This window comes from Gavia stellata, chromosome 13 (assembly GCF_030936135.1).
Source record: "Gavia stellata isolate bGavSte3 chromosome 13, bGavSte3.hap2, whole genome shotgun sequence".
In the NCBI taxonomy this organism is placed as follows: Eukaryota; Metazoa; Chordata; class Aves; order Gaviiformes; family Gaviidae; genus Gavia; species Gavia stellata.
In genome coordinates, this window is record NC_082606.1 from 16,360,474 (window position 1) to 16,374,025 (window position 13,552).

The 13,552-nt window shown below is 46.4% G+C and overlaps 1 protein-coding gene across 4 annotated transcripts in view; it reads left to right on the forward strand.

Moving 5' to 3' along the window:
- NTRK3 (neurotrophic receptor tyrosine kinase 3) overlaps positions 1-13,552 on the forward strand; it is a 215,799-nt gene that overhangs the window by 166,630 nt on the left and 35,617 nt on the right. For all 4 annotated transcript variants that reach the window (XM_059823721.1, XM_059823720.1, XM_059823722.1 and 1 more), the window contains 2 exons: positions 6,422-6,552; positions 10,621-10,793. In XM_059823721.1, coding sequence (XP_059679704.1) covers positions 6,422-6,552; positions 10,621-10,793 — 304 coding nt within the window. The remainder of the gene's footprint in view (positions 1-6,421; positions 6,553-10,620; positions 10,794-13,552) is intronic.

Sequence of the window (13,552 nt, forward strand, 5' to 3'; positions counted from 1 at the left end):
TGCACCCACGTGTTGGAGCCCAGGTAGCTCAGCCAAGGACTGTGCCTGCTCCACCAAGTTCCCAGAGATTCGGATATGCTTTACATAAACCTCCATGATTTGGGGTCTATTTGAAAGGACTGTCAGAACTGCTTGGTGCTTATAATCACAACTCTTTTGAATCTGAGTCATTGAAGGGTGCCTTAACAGAGGAACTTGGGAAAGAATCAGCATCTGGGTGCAGCGCCAAGCTGCCAAAGCATGCATATGGACCTCTTCCCAGAGGTGGCTCATGTCAGAGCTGGGAGAGAAGCCACCAGAAGTGGAGGGCTACATACTTGGAGTCCATACGGAGATAAGAAACAGCCTGTTTATGTCTTCATTTTTTTAAACAATGTGGGACTGATTCTCCCTTTGTTTACGTGTACTTCACAGCAGTCCACGATTGAAATCAATATCCTTCATTGTCTTTGATGGATTTGCACCAGGCCAGGAGGGAGACTCAGACTCTGTGCAGCAAGCCTATGCATTACCTTCTCTCACTATGAGACAAGTCTGTGAGAGAATGACTTATCAGCCCTCCAGCAGCAAGGCTTTTTGATCTGGTCCTACCCGATCTGCACACTTTGCTCTGATCAGGTACATCGGGTAACTAATCAACACGTTTGGTTGACATCCAGGTTGCAATTGACTGCCTGACATGAAAGGCACTCTGTTTGGTAGTTACATGTCTTAATGACAAGATCTCCAGTGTAAATTGTAAGCTTTGTTTATTTGATTTTAATTGTCATGGAGCAGGGAAGCTATGCAGGGTTTATTCATAAGAATTATTTTAGCAGTGAGTCAAGAAAGAAGTGAATGAATCATATTGACTAACTGAGAACTTTGCTATCTTTTTGTGGACAACTTAGGTATAAAGAAAAAAGGGACAATTCTTTGGCATAAAGTAGTTGTTACAGCAAATGACTCAGCCACTACTGAAAAATGTCATTGTTGTTATCATTTATAAAGTGCTGTTGATGCAAATGAGGCTTTAGAAGCTTATGAAAATCAAGGCCATTACCACAAAGAGCCCAGGATCAGACTCAAATCACAGGATACCTTAGAAACACATCTAAAAGAATTCAGTTTTAAAACAGGGATTGAACGGCAAGAGGTACAAGAAATAAAGAAGAAGAAAAAGAGAGAAGAAAAGCCATGACGTGACAAAGCTAAAGGAGGGAGGAGCTGGTGATGGAGAGGTGCAGTAAAGGACCTACCTCTGGGGAAAACAAGGCCACGTGTGGAGGAGAAGAAGAAACTGATAGAAAATTGATATGGGTCTTTTCTAGGCTAGAAGAGAAAGCTGCTGATAAAGAGGGTGGCAAAAGTAAATGGAGAAATTTTATAATTTTGCTTTATTTCACCAGGGAGCTACATGTTGTTTGTGAATTAAGAGTCCAAGGACAGGAAACCCACTAGAAATACAGCAACCAGGCAGACTGCTGTGCAGGAGTTTGAAAGGAGGAGATGTGAGGAATTAATTTCAAACCTGGTGTAAATGATCCAGCTTAAGAAGTAGTTTTGCATTTTGCTGTAACTTAAGTACTGGCACTGCTCGTGGTTTACTCAGTTTGGAGTTTGATTTGTCCATTTACCTCCCACTGTAGTCATCTGTGTCCAAACACAATCATGTGCATCCAGGTTTCTACAGAATTATCAAACCATGGTTTTAGGGATGCTGGCTGTGATGGGAATCTGAAATGCAGAATTTGCAATGTCACTGAATCCATCTCTTCTTCATATGATCCCCCAGGACTGATTTGAAAGTGAGATAATAATTGGAAAATTAGATTCGTGAAATGTACCCATGCAACTTCCCGATTTCTGCTCATGTGATTGAAATATGGTGGTTATTAGAAAAAGGGTGTTTTCATTGCACACTGTCTGTTATCAGCTCTATATGCTCTGCCTGGGATTTGGAGGTTGAGTCGGGGTCTTTTTGCCTTGACCTTGTCACAAGCAAGAGAGATTCTGCAATATGAGTGTAAAAGATGGGTGAAGAGTCATTGAATCAGTGATTTAAGCGAAGAAGTTCTCGCTTTTCCAGGGTCTATCCCAGGGGCCAGTGCAGAAGTGACCCATCATGGTAGATTGATGTATGAGAAAAGCAGAATTAATCTTATTCCCTCTTCTTCTTCCCCTATATCCCATGGCTATGCTGGGTTTGCAAGGTTAGCAAACTAGATTATGTTTGTGCCAAGGAGAGGAACAGACATGACTAAGGGACTAAGGGACACATGGGAGCGAATACAGGGAGGAAGAAGTTGCTGTTTTTAGACAGACGCTTTTCTGACTGAGTGCACTTTAAGCACAGATCAAGTCAGCCATCCTGCAAAAGGTTCAGGGGAGGTTAGGTAAGATCCCATCGCAGATCCAAAACTGCAACCCTTCTGCCTTGGCTCTTCCCGAGAAAAGAAAAGCTTTCTGCTCTGGAGGCAATTTGTAAAGGTGAGTGCGGTGTTCCAGACTTACCCTCCTGTTAATGCTCTAGCTTACCCACGTGCTACTGTCATTGAACTGAAGTCATGGGGCATTTCCAACCAGCTGCAGGTCGGGTGTTTTCTGATGTGGTTTGTGTGTTATTCAGAACAAGAGTTAAGGCAAGAGCTTGAAACACGTTCTCTGTGTGTTAAATCTTGATGGACAAGAAGGAAGGTGGGGAATCTGCCCAACTCTTCTTCTGTGTCATGCAGCAACACAATAATCCCAAAACAAGGACTGCAAGATGTTTCATTTAAAACTGGAATTACTTCAGTGTTGTGCGCTCAAATCCTTCCTGTAGAAACAGCACAGCCTTGAATGAGTTCCCATCATGCTGTCAAGTCTTGTTATTTTCTTGTCAGGTCTTGCTGTGGCTCCTGTACAGGTTCTTCTTTTGAATTGTCTTGTTGGCTTGTTTTTATAAGTTAATGGTACAGGGGGGAGAAAAAAATAAGAGAGTGGTACTTACGGGAAGACAGTTTGCATACACCTTGTTGGCAGGGCTGACTGCAACACAGCCGAGACAGATTAGCACACCACTGTCTACCTAAAACAAATAAACACCAGCTGTTTATCAGACAGGGCTCAGCTTTCTCCAGGAGGAGGTAAACAGATTTATGCAGATGAACCTCCCAGGTGCCCTTGCAGCACAGCATCTTTCATGGCTACTCGGCCTTCTTCATGAGTTACAGCCAGGACAGACAAGCAAAGAGATGCAAGGTTAGCACAATAACACAGCCCTTCGCACAGTGCCAGGGCGGTTTGTCATTGCTTTATGTTTAAAGCCCATATTTAATAGTAATGTAGAATTAATCATAGTGCTGATCTCACTGTGAATGGTAGAATTTGATGTAAACCGCAGTATTTTAAGCCTATAGCATGTGAAAAAGCAATTTATTATAACTCACTTATTATTCCATTTGTGCCTAAAATACAATGAAGAAAAATTTATGGCCATTCGAGGTTGAGAGAAATTGTGATCAGCAAAAGTACTTTTCTGACTCTACATTAAGATTGTCCAGTTGCTGTTAAACTGCTTATGTATGTGGGTAGATCTAGTCCTTATGAACCTATTTTTTTTTATAATCAACCAAGTTTACTTTACATCCAGCAGTGCTACATGAGTCCACTACCTCAAAAGGATTGCTCCTCCCTCAGTTCAACTCTGTCTGCCACAATATCTCCTTTAATTCTTTAAATAAATTTTCCCTGATGTGTCTCAGGTGACCCTAAAAACTTGCTGAGAAATCTGGTCTTGAAGACAGATGGGGTATTATTTTAATAATGTAGACATAATTACACAGTCTGATGCTGGCACTCAGAAACATCTGATCTTTTATTAAGATATTGTTGGGAGAAAAAAATGGGAGCTGAAAATTTTGGGCAAGACCCTGGGGAGTTCAGAGACAGAGGTTTCCTTTAGTTCTGATGGTGTTACCACTTACTCATCAGAAGTGTAAATAATCTCAAATAGTATTGCTGGTTATTCTGAGACAGTTTCCTTTTTAACTTTATCTCACACCAAAGGGGGCAATCAATTGCAATTGCTACATTTCTGTTGGGATTCTGAGTTTTTTAAAGTGTCCTTGGGCTCCTCTTAATACAAGATCATTTCCCTGCAGCTTTCTTGACTGCTGCTATTCAAGAGTCCAAGAATGCAAATACATGGTTTGTCAATACAGTAAATCCTAGGTACTGTAGTGATGAGTGCTATTGAAATGCTTGCCAAGAGAAAGAGGAAAAAGCCCTTTTCCTCTACTCTATTAAGTAAATTGGTGCCATTTGAGCTTTTCTTAGATTAGGACTTTCCTCACCCAAGTGCATCACTTAACATTTCAACACATAATATTTCAGATTTCTCAAGGTACTCCTTAAACACTCAACTAAACCAGGTGGAGAAGGCAAAGTCCACATGTGATTTGTTCTCCCTGGCTGTCACTGCAGATTTAAAACCAAAGTCATTTTGGATGTGCCTACGATCCTGTGCCTTAATGTTACTAATATTATTAATATTGGTAACTAACAGTTTTCAGTCTACTGAACAATTAATGAAAAGGTCAACGGGAATTCTCTATAGAGGCATCATTCATTACAAGGCCCATTGCTTATGCAATCTCGCAGCATCCATCTTCCCAAACAAGCAAAGGGCGAGAGGTGGCAGCTCCTTAAACCTGCCTGTGAGCTCCTAATTAAAAAGCTTAATTGTATGAAAGCCATTAGGTTGTTAGTCTTCCAATCCATTGGCTTTTTGATGCATTAAGTGGTACCTATGTTCTTGTGGGGCATATGCTGCCTTGGGTCGATGTGGGTGCCTGCGCGGGCCCCTGGGTGGTGGGAGCTGGTGACAGGTTATGATCGCTGTTAGTGATGCTTCCCTGCAGCCAGATTGAAACCTGGTGTTAGTCACCTCCACCTCCTGCACCTGCAGTGACCCAAGGGAAATGCATCTGAGCTGAGGGGTGCATACCTGTACAGCTCCTGTGGCACATGGAAGAGATGGAAAAGACTCAAAAGCAGTCCAGTTTGTGAGCAAACAGATGCAGGGACAAATTATCAATGCCCCAGGGTAGGAGTGGAAAGGGGGCGTTGTCCCATCTAATGCCTCTGCTTGAGGAGACCTCTAATGCATCAGCTTTTGCTCACCAAGCACTGGAGAAGAGTGTGTAGCTTTCACTGCCCCGCCACGACCATCAGGCTGAAGCTGGGGGTGGTCTGTGCTACCACAGTTCTCAAGGGAGGCAGTGAGCTCCAATGAAGGGCAGTTTAGAGGGATGAAGTTTTGGGTACTGTGCCTCCAGAAAATACTGTGGTGGCTGTGCATCTCTAGCTGCTTCCACAGTTCATTCCAGGCGTTAAAAAAAGGCTCTTTGTATTGCCAGAGGAGCTGTATGGGTGCTGTGATGCCAGAAAGGTGCTTAGAGGTTTGGCAGCAGGTAGCTGTGCCCTAGTGTCAACCCCAAAAGAGTATGGAGACCCCCAAGCTCTCCCAGCAACCAGTGGCATTTAATCCTGACCCATCATTTGTGGCGATCCTGCTAGTCGCTTATCTACCCATGGAGGTGCCTAGTAGATCTAGCCCTTATGAATGACCCTGTTAGCTGAGCAAACCAATCTTCATAGGCCTCTGTACCTTTGTTAAATTAATAGCTATTGCTCTTTTGATTCTTCCTGAAACTTCGGTTGCTATTCTCTGTCAGTCCTCACCGTCCTAAATGTCAGTGGAAAGGATCATTGAAACTAATGGGTTGAGTTTGTCTGTTGTGCCAGTGACTTTATCCTGGGATGACCTTGTTTCTGAGGGAACAGTTGCGTAGGCGATGGCTGCAGGGTCAGGGTCTTGCTGCGGGGCAGTGCTTGGCATGTCCAGCTGTCTCCTGCTCGTGCCCTAAGGTGCATGCATAGGGGCCAGTGGTCCTCCTCCCCTTAGAAACGCTTTAACTTGCCAAGGTTCAGCCTCAAAAATCTGCCTGAGTTTGGGTTTAAACTGATCCCGATTGAAATGCAAAACTCAACAGGACCTTCTAATCTCGCCTGGCCTGGCATTTGAAATATGTGACCTTTGCTACGCCTCGCAGGAAATGAATTTTTTCCAAGAACATTCCAAAGAGATTCAGGTCTTTGTAGCAGATTTTGCCCCAAAGGTTCCTCTCCCTGAGGACAAGCTTGCTGCGAGCTTATAGTGAAAATGTGATAAACCTCAAGTACTTTCCTTGCAGATGTTTTGCATGAGACTAGCTCCATCCCAGAGACGGCTGCGTTCTGTGAGTGGGTAAAAAGATCCCTGTAGATATTTTTGCAAAGCAATTTCAGATCCTTTGCAGCTTGCTAGAAAATTGAATTAGTTGTTTTCCATTCCCTGAATTAACCCTGATTCATTCTTCCCTCAACCCTCTCCCTCTTCCTCCCTTCTCTCCAACAGATGTCCAGCATATTAAGAGGAGAGACATCGTTTTGAAGAGGGAGCTGGGAGAAGGTGCCTTTGGGAAGGTGTTCTTGGCCGAGTGTTACAACCTCAGCCCCACCAACGACAAAATGCTGGTGGCAGTGAAGGTAAATCCCAAGGGTGAATGGCAGAGAGCAGGGCAGGGGCTGGCCGGCGGAGCGAGGCTGGGTGAGCCTGCGTGGGAAAGGGAAGCAGGGGAGGGCTGGGGGCCAGGGGCGGAGATTTATCTGATGCTGGAGATTGTGGTAAATCCACTTAGTCACACACAGTTTCAGTGTTTCGCTTCAAGGTCGTCTATTCTCGCCAATGCCCAAGTCTCTCTTCCTGACAATGCGGCCAGGAGACAGACAGGGAGGAGAAGCTGGTCTGGAAGCTGTAAGCTCCCATGCAGCTGCAGCAGCGCAGTGTGGAGTCCATCTTCCCTCCGTGAGGGAGTGAGGCTTTTCTTTTTCTGGATTTTATCTCTCTGTGGAACATGCAGAAGCTGAAATAAAAAAGGCCTTGGCAAAAATGAGCACTTAAAAAGCTAAGCTCGACAAACCAATTTGCTGGGATCAATTTGCTGCAGGATGAGTGAAGCAATCCAGCTCGGCTCCACTCAGGTCCTGCTTGCCTAGTGCAGCTTGCTCCTGTTTTGGTGATTTTGAGCCAACACTAGTTCAGCTTGGCTTCTGCTGCGCTGTTTGCATCCTTGTGAGGGTCCTCATGTGAGCTGTGCCCATCAGTGTGGCTCTGGGCAGAGGAGACCACTCAGTGCAGAAATGCGCTCTCATCTCAAGTGGCACCAGTTGGCCCACACACATAGTCGAATCCCTGGGAGTTAATTGATGCCTCCTAACTCCTTGGAAGAAGATCTGCATTTGAACCGATGCTCTACAGGAAGAAAGGTTCCCGCACTCTCTCCAGGATGCTGGAGGCATCCAGTTACTTGAGAGTAATGAACTTGGCAGTTCAAGCATTTTCTTGTCCCCTTATGCTCTGACCGTGAGCTGCAGGATTGCACCTTTCACCTCTGAGACTGGTTAAAGCCGAGGTAGCACAGCTACCTATATGATTAATTGCCTGATTATATGGGTGGTACCTGCCTATCAGTGTCAGCCATCCCTTATGTGAACCTGTCTCTCAAGTCTCTACTGAGTTTCATTTGCATGTAGGCAGAAACAGCATCTGAACTTGTTTCTGTTAATTGCTACTATAAGCTTACATCTCCAGAGTGCCTTTCATCCTGCAAGATCATACAGGTCCAGCTTCAGAGCACAGCCTTGAAACCTGGCTTCTTGCCAGCTCTAGGGGTTGGGGCAGGGAAAAATCCCTCTAATTTGGGCCACATTATAAGTCTTAAGGGAAAAAAAAGGGAAGAAAAAAAGGCTTTACATATTAAGTTGAGATTTGGCTGCATTTCCTGAAGATCTCATGCTCCTGACAGAGGCTGAGAACTACCTTCCTGGTCACGGCAGCTCAGGGCAGCAGCAGGACCCGCTGGTTAGAGCAGCTGAGTCCACAGCCCAGAGTCTGCCTCTGCTGTGCTCTCAGGGGCTCCCTCCCAGGGCCAAAGACAGTGGCTGCGTTACTGACTCGGTTAAATGGACTCAGATTTTCAGCGGATCTAAAGGTTGCAGCCCCACAGATAAGCTGAGTTTTGATGTGATGGCATGGACAAGCTTCCTATTTTATTCAGCTTGCTTCTATAAACATCCTAAGAAATGCACAAAAACTACGTTCAGCGAAGAGTGTTGAGGTTACAAAGTCAAGTACTAGAAATGCTGGAGGGGCTGGTATTCAGGGCATGTCCTCCGAACACGTATTTTTCATTTCTCTATGGACCGTTTCATTGTGATGATCACTCCTGAGCCTGAGAGCTCCCTAGATGTGAGTGTGCTCATTTTCACAGCCTCCCAGTGAAGTGCTGGGGTTGTATCATCCCCATTTTGCAGAGGGCAGATAGATAAGCAGGGAAACTGAGCTGAGAGGATCCACTTAGGTGGCAGATGGAGTTACTGACCTGCCTTTCCAGCCCCATGGACAGCAGATACCAGACCCACATTGAGCCCGGCTGCTGCACTAAACACGCGGAGCTGGTGCAGACCTGGCCCTGATGCTGCGTGAGAGGGGATTTCCCAGGTAACATTGGAACAACTGACACTTCATGACAATGGCTGCAACCTGCAGATGCTGAGTGACTTGCCAGATGTCACGTAGAAATCGTGTGGTGGGGGCACGAATACAATCTACCCCAAACCTTCCTAGGAGAGGCATTTCAGTGGTTTTGCTGAAACATCCCTTCTCTTCCTCTGGCCCTGGTCTTCATTCCCTGTTCCATCACTTCCAGCTCCTGTTTCCCTTATTTCTAAATGCTTGGTTGTGCAACCTTAGTAATGTAGGTTTTTTAATATCGTTTCTTTTTTGGTGTGTGATATTTACACAGTTACAGTCCTAACACCTTGTAGAAATGATTGCATGTGAAGGAGGGGAAACCTAAACTCCCTGCAGCTTGAAATATTACATGCAACTACAGGAAAAAGAGGGAGAAACGGGTGATGGGGGAGGGGGGCTGTTTTCCTGGGGAAAATAGGGTAGCATCAACATTATGAAGCTATTAAATGACTAAAAGTAATTGGGTGCCTGAGATAAGGATGGATGCTTTGCCATCTGCACAGTGTAAGTAACATCCATCTAAATATCTCTAGTCAAGCTATCCCAGAGGACACAGAATTAAAATAAAATTTTATTTTATTCCATGTGACTAGCAGTTTGGGGGCAGAAAAAAGAGATGAGGCAGTGTCCTAAGGCTTGGGTAAAAACCTCACAGGAGATCTGCTCCAAGGGGAAAAGCAGCTACTCTGGAGGACTCACTGCTTCTCTGCGCATGGCATTGCATCCAGCAGTGCCATTAACCAGCCGGAGGTGCATTAGCAGCATATTTGACCCCTTCCTCTATGCACAGCTTTCTGATGCTTAACATCCCTTTTTGCACATAAATTGGAGCCTGGACCTGCTGATGCCACCTCTCCTGTCACCATGGGGAGGTTCAAGGAACAGGGAAAAGGGGGCAGGCGTATTTGTGGGGGAGCTACCTATGTTCCCCACCACTGAGGGGGAACCAGTGCACATCAGATTGAATCTGGGGGTAACTAAAACAAGTTGCCTTGAATCCTTTTCAACTCCCATTAGGCTGCATGGTTAAAGCCAGAACTGGTACTAAACAGTCCTGGCATGTGGAGGATGGGGAGAATATAACTTAGACCCAAAACTCAAAACCAGAATTGCCTCTTCATTTCCTTAAATGTTTGCAAAGACTGTGCTGATTCTTGTGGCCATCCTGTCTTGTCAAATGCTCTGGACTTCAACTTTTTTACTAAGTGCTCATGGAAGAGCCCTCCCTTGATACTCTGGGATGACAACATGCTGCTTTCAAATGCAACTGCATGATAATGCACAAACAAGTGTCCTCCAACCATGGGGAACCCTCCCTGGTCACCGGCTGCACCTACAGCAACATCTTCATAGCAACCGTGTGATGTCAGGCTGGTCCACACAGTCCGGAGCCTGCAAGGTACCCTGCAATGGCAAAGTGGTGTGCTCAAATGTGGAAGATGAGATATTCTCAATAAGGATACCGATTTCAGCATCAGTCTGCCAGGGCAGCTGTTATAAACAGCAGGGAATAAAAACATGATTTTAAAAATTATGAGAAAAGACTTGACAGTGTCCTTCTTCAGAGGCAGTTTGAAAAATCCACACAATAACTGCATAGCCAGGCAAATCCATCTTCTGAATAAAGGCAGTATAGTCAGCTATTTCAAAATAAAAGACAGATAGCAAGGACTGGCTGGCTCAGGAATTTAATAATAATGAGATATGAAGCCATTCACCCCTAGGTCACCAGTACAAATCCTGCCCAAGCTGGGAATAATTGGAAGCTATTACCCTCTGAGGTACGTTTGCTGCTGCCTGGGAAATGAGTTGGGGAACCTGCTGGGCTGGTAACTACATGAACGAAACGCTGAGGTGGTGCCACTGGCACCTTCTGCCAGCCCTCCCAGTGCAACTGGGCCAGTGGCAGGGGTTCCTCTCCCCTCCCTTCCTCATCAGCTCCTCTGTGATACCGTGACCCGTTTGTTCTGGCTTTGCCCCGCCTGAGCCCACCCAGTACATATCTGTGCCCCTTCTTTCAGGCACTGAAAGACCCCACCTTGGCAGCCCGCAAGGATTTCCAGAGGGAGGCAGAGCTGCTCACCAACCTGCAACACGAGCACATCGTCAAGTTTTACGGCGTGTGTGGTGATGGTGACCCCCTCATCATGGTCTTTGAGTACATGAAGCACGGGGACCTGAACAAGTTCCTGAGGTACGTGCGAAGGAGTGCACAGGAGATGCTACACAGCCACTCCGCAGCCTCGGTGGGGCTTGTAACAGATCTGTGGTGCACCAGTGACACTGCTGCCATGTAGATGATGGTGGGCTGGGTAATGAGAGGTGGTTGTTCTAAGGACAGCTTGTAGGAGATGATGGTCCTCACCAGATTTGGTGCTTTATTAAGCCTACCCCAACATTTCCTCTTAGGTAGTCCCGCAGTGGTCCCTGTGAGCTATGGAAACCAGACTTGTCTTCTCCCACCCCAGCAAGTTTGAAGCTGCAGGAAGCGTGGCTGCAATCCCTCTCTGCCCTGCAGGGCTAGGATGTGAAGCCACGGCTGTCAGCAGCTCCAAGTCCCATCCGCCCAGCAAAGACATGCCCTGCTGAAGCAGGAAGGCCACTAGCCATCACTCCCCATGTCACCCACCTCCTGCTTCAATAACACCAGTACCAAAATATTCCTTTGAGAAACTTGCTGGAGTCCTTGATCTGATTGGTATCCTGGGCGTTTTCTGATCTCTAGTTCTCACTCCTGTATTCAGAAGAGAACTGAGAAATGCTGGAGGGGCCTCAGGCAGTGCCTGTGGAGTCCACCCCTCGTCCTCGTTCCCTAAGCCTCATCAGACAGAGATGCTGACAAACTGTCCTAACCTGTGGCACCACGCTATTCGAGAAGCTAGGCAAGGCCTGAGGAAGTGCTGTAATGGCCTTCCCTGCCTCTAGAGAGATGCAAATTGCCGGAGCCTCCCCCAGTCATCATTCAACCATTTCATCAGCGTGAGGCAGATCATTTGTGTGCCCTGAATCTGCCAGCAGTGAGGGGCAGGAGCAACCGTGGGAGGATGTTTGTGGTGCTGTTCTCCCACAATACAGAAATTATGCTCTGAAACCTGCATGCAAGTGGAGTGGTACTTACCTCTTCAAATAATTAGTAGTTTTATTTCCCAGTGTTTAGAAAATTGGACCCTTGATATTTTCCTGTTTTGACTGCTAAGTGTGAACATGATTGCAGCAGGAACAAGAAGCTTGAGCACAGCAGGTCTAGATCTGGGTTGGGATACACTCGGTGATTATTTTTCCACCATCACAGTCAGTTTCTGACCAGGAAACACAGGTCCTTCCCTGAGGTTTTCATTTCTAAGCAATCACCTACACCAGAATAGCTATGGGGAAGGACCTCAAAGGTTTCTTCTTTCTTCTGCCAAGCAGTGCCAACCTGTCTGCAGCTCCCTTGGGGCTTTCGCAGGGCAGTGACTGGGCTGGGAACATCACTGCATTGGTTTCCCTCCTCATTTTGGCATAGTTGTGGGTACCTGTCTCAGGCTCTGGATAGATGACATCCTTGACAAGGTAGGATTAGTGAAGGCTGATGCTACACTAGCTTTGCAGAGCTCCTCAGACCCACATTCAAAGGGGAGCAGCCTTGGTTATCCTGGGAACCTCTCTTGTGGTACCCTGTCTTGCAGGTGCTCAGCAACCTCCCAGCAGCAGCAGATTGAACTCTGCCTAATGGCATGAAACCATGCATTGGGCTGAAACAGTGTTTTTGCACAGATTGGAGATGCAGTATTAAGGACAGTGCCTCAGCCTCGTGACTGGAGGAAGGCAGTCTAAAATAGAGCATGAGAGACCATGTTCTTGAAGTGCTTCACAAGGAAGAACAGAAAATTGACCCATCGTTTTTCTTGGCAGAAGCTTATTCTCCTTAGAGGAGGTAGACATTACAGCTGAGGCATAGCCTCCTTCACTCCTTGATCTCCCAAAAAATATAGTCCAAAAGAGGCTCTTCCATTGTCTCAGAGGGGTGTCTCGTGCCCACTGCCAATGCCTTGTGTAATTGCTTCATACAACATTGTGGTCCTAAGGCTGGTATCGTGCTAAAGCCATGCACCCCCTCATTCCCATGTCCCAGCCCTGCCCTGGGACATGTCTGAGAAACGCTCATGCCCTGGGAGACCAGGGCCTGTCCTGGTGTTGCTGGAGAAGAAAGCTCATTGTTGTATTACCTTTGGCCTTTACGAAGGAAAAGAAACTTTTCAGATGTGTGGTCCCTGGAATTGCAGCCTCACATCTTCCAGGTGCATTTAGCTGCCAGCTTTTCCTTCTCATGCAGCTATGGAGCAAGCAGCTACGGAGCAAGCAGCTACAAGGTTCCTTCTCTGCATGTTGGTATGTGACAGGCAGTGAAATCCCTTTGTGCCCCAAAGGAAGCTGGCTTTTGGGACAAGGGAGCTTATACCCTGCAAAAAGCCTAAGGGGGCATATGGAAAGAGAGTCTTAGGCTTTGTTTGTCAGGTCAGCTATCTGCTATCCTCACAGGGGTGATGGTGAGGGATGGGGGCTGCAAGGGGGTCAGAGAAGGTCAGTGGTGCAGAAGTGCCTGGCATTCCTGGTGAGGAGCAGTTTTTATGGTGGCATGATTCACGCAGCCCACAGCAGAAGACAGTTCCTTCCAGGCACTGGAGGCCAGGGGTGCTGGGACTCTGTAAGAGACACTCACAGGGACTTTTCCCAGTTTAACTGAAAAAATTGGAAAAGCAGTAAAATGGAAGAGGTTCACTTTAGACCCAGTTTCCTAGAGAAATGCACAATAAATAAATTCCCCTAAGTGTTGTTAGACATTTGTGGGCTTCCCAGGAAAGAGAGAGAATTCTACTGGTCTGTAAAATTAACTGGTGTGGCAAGGGGAAGCACTAGGATGAACACCTACCAGCTGGGCTAGAGATGGCATGTATTGGGATGGCTCTACAT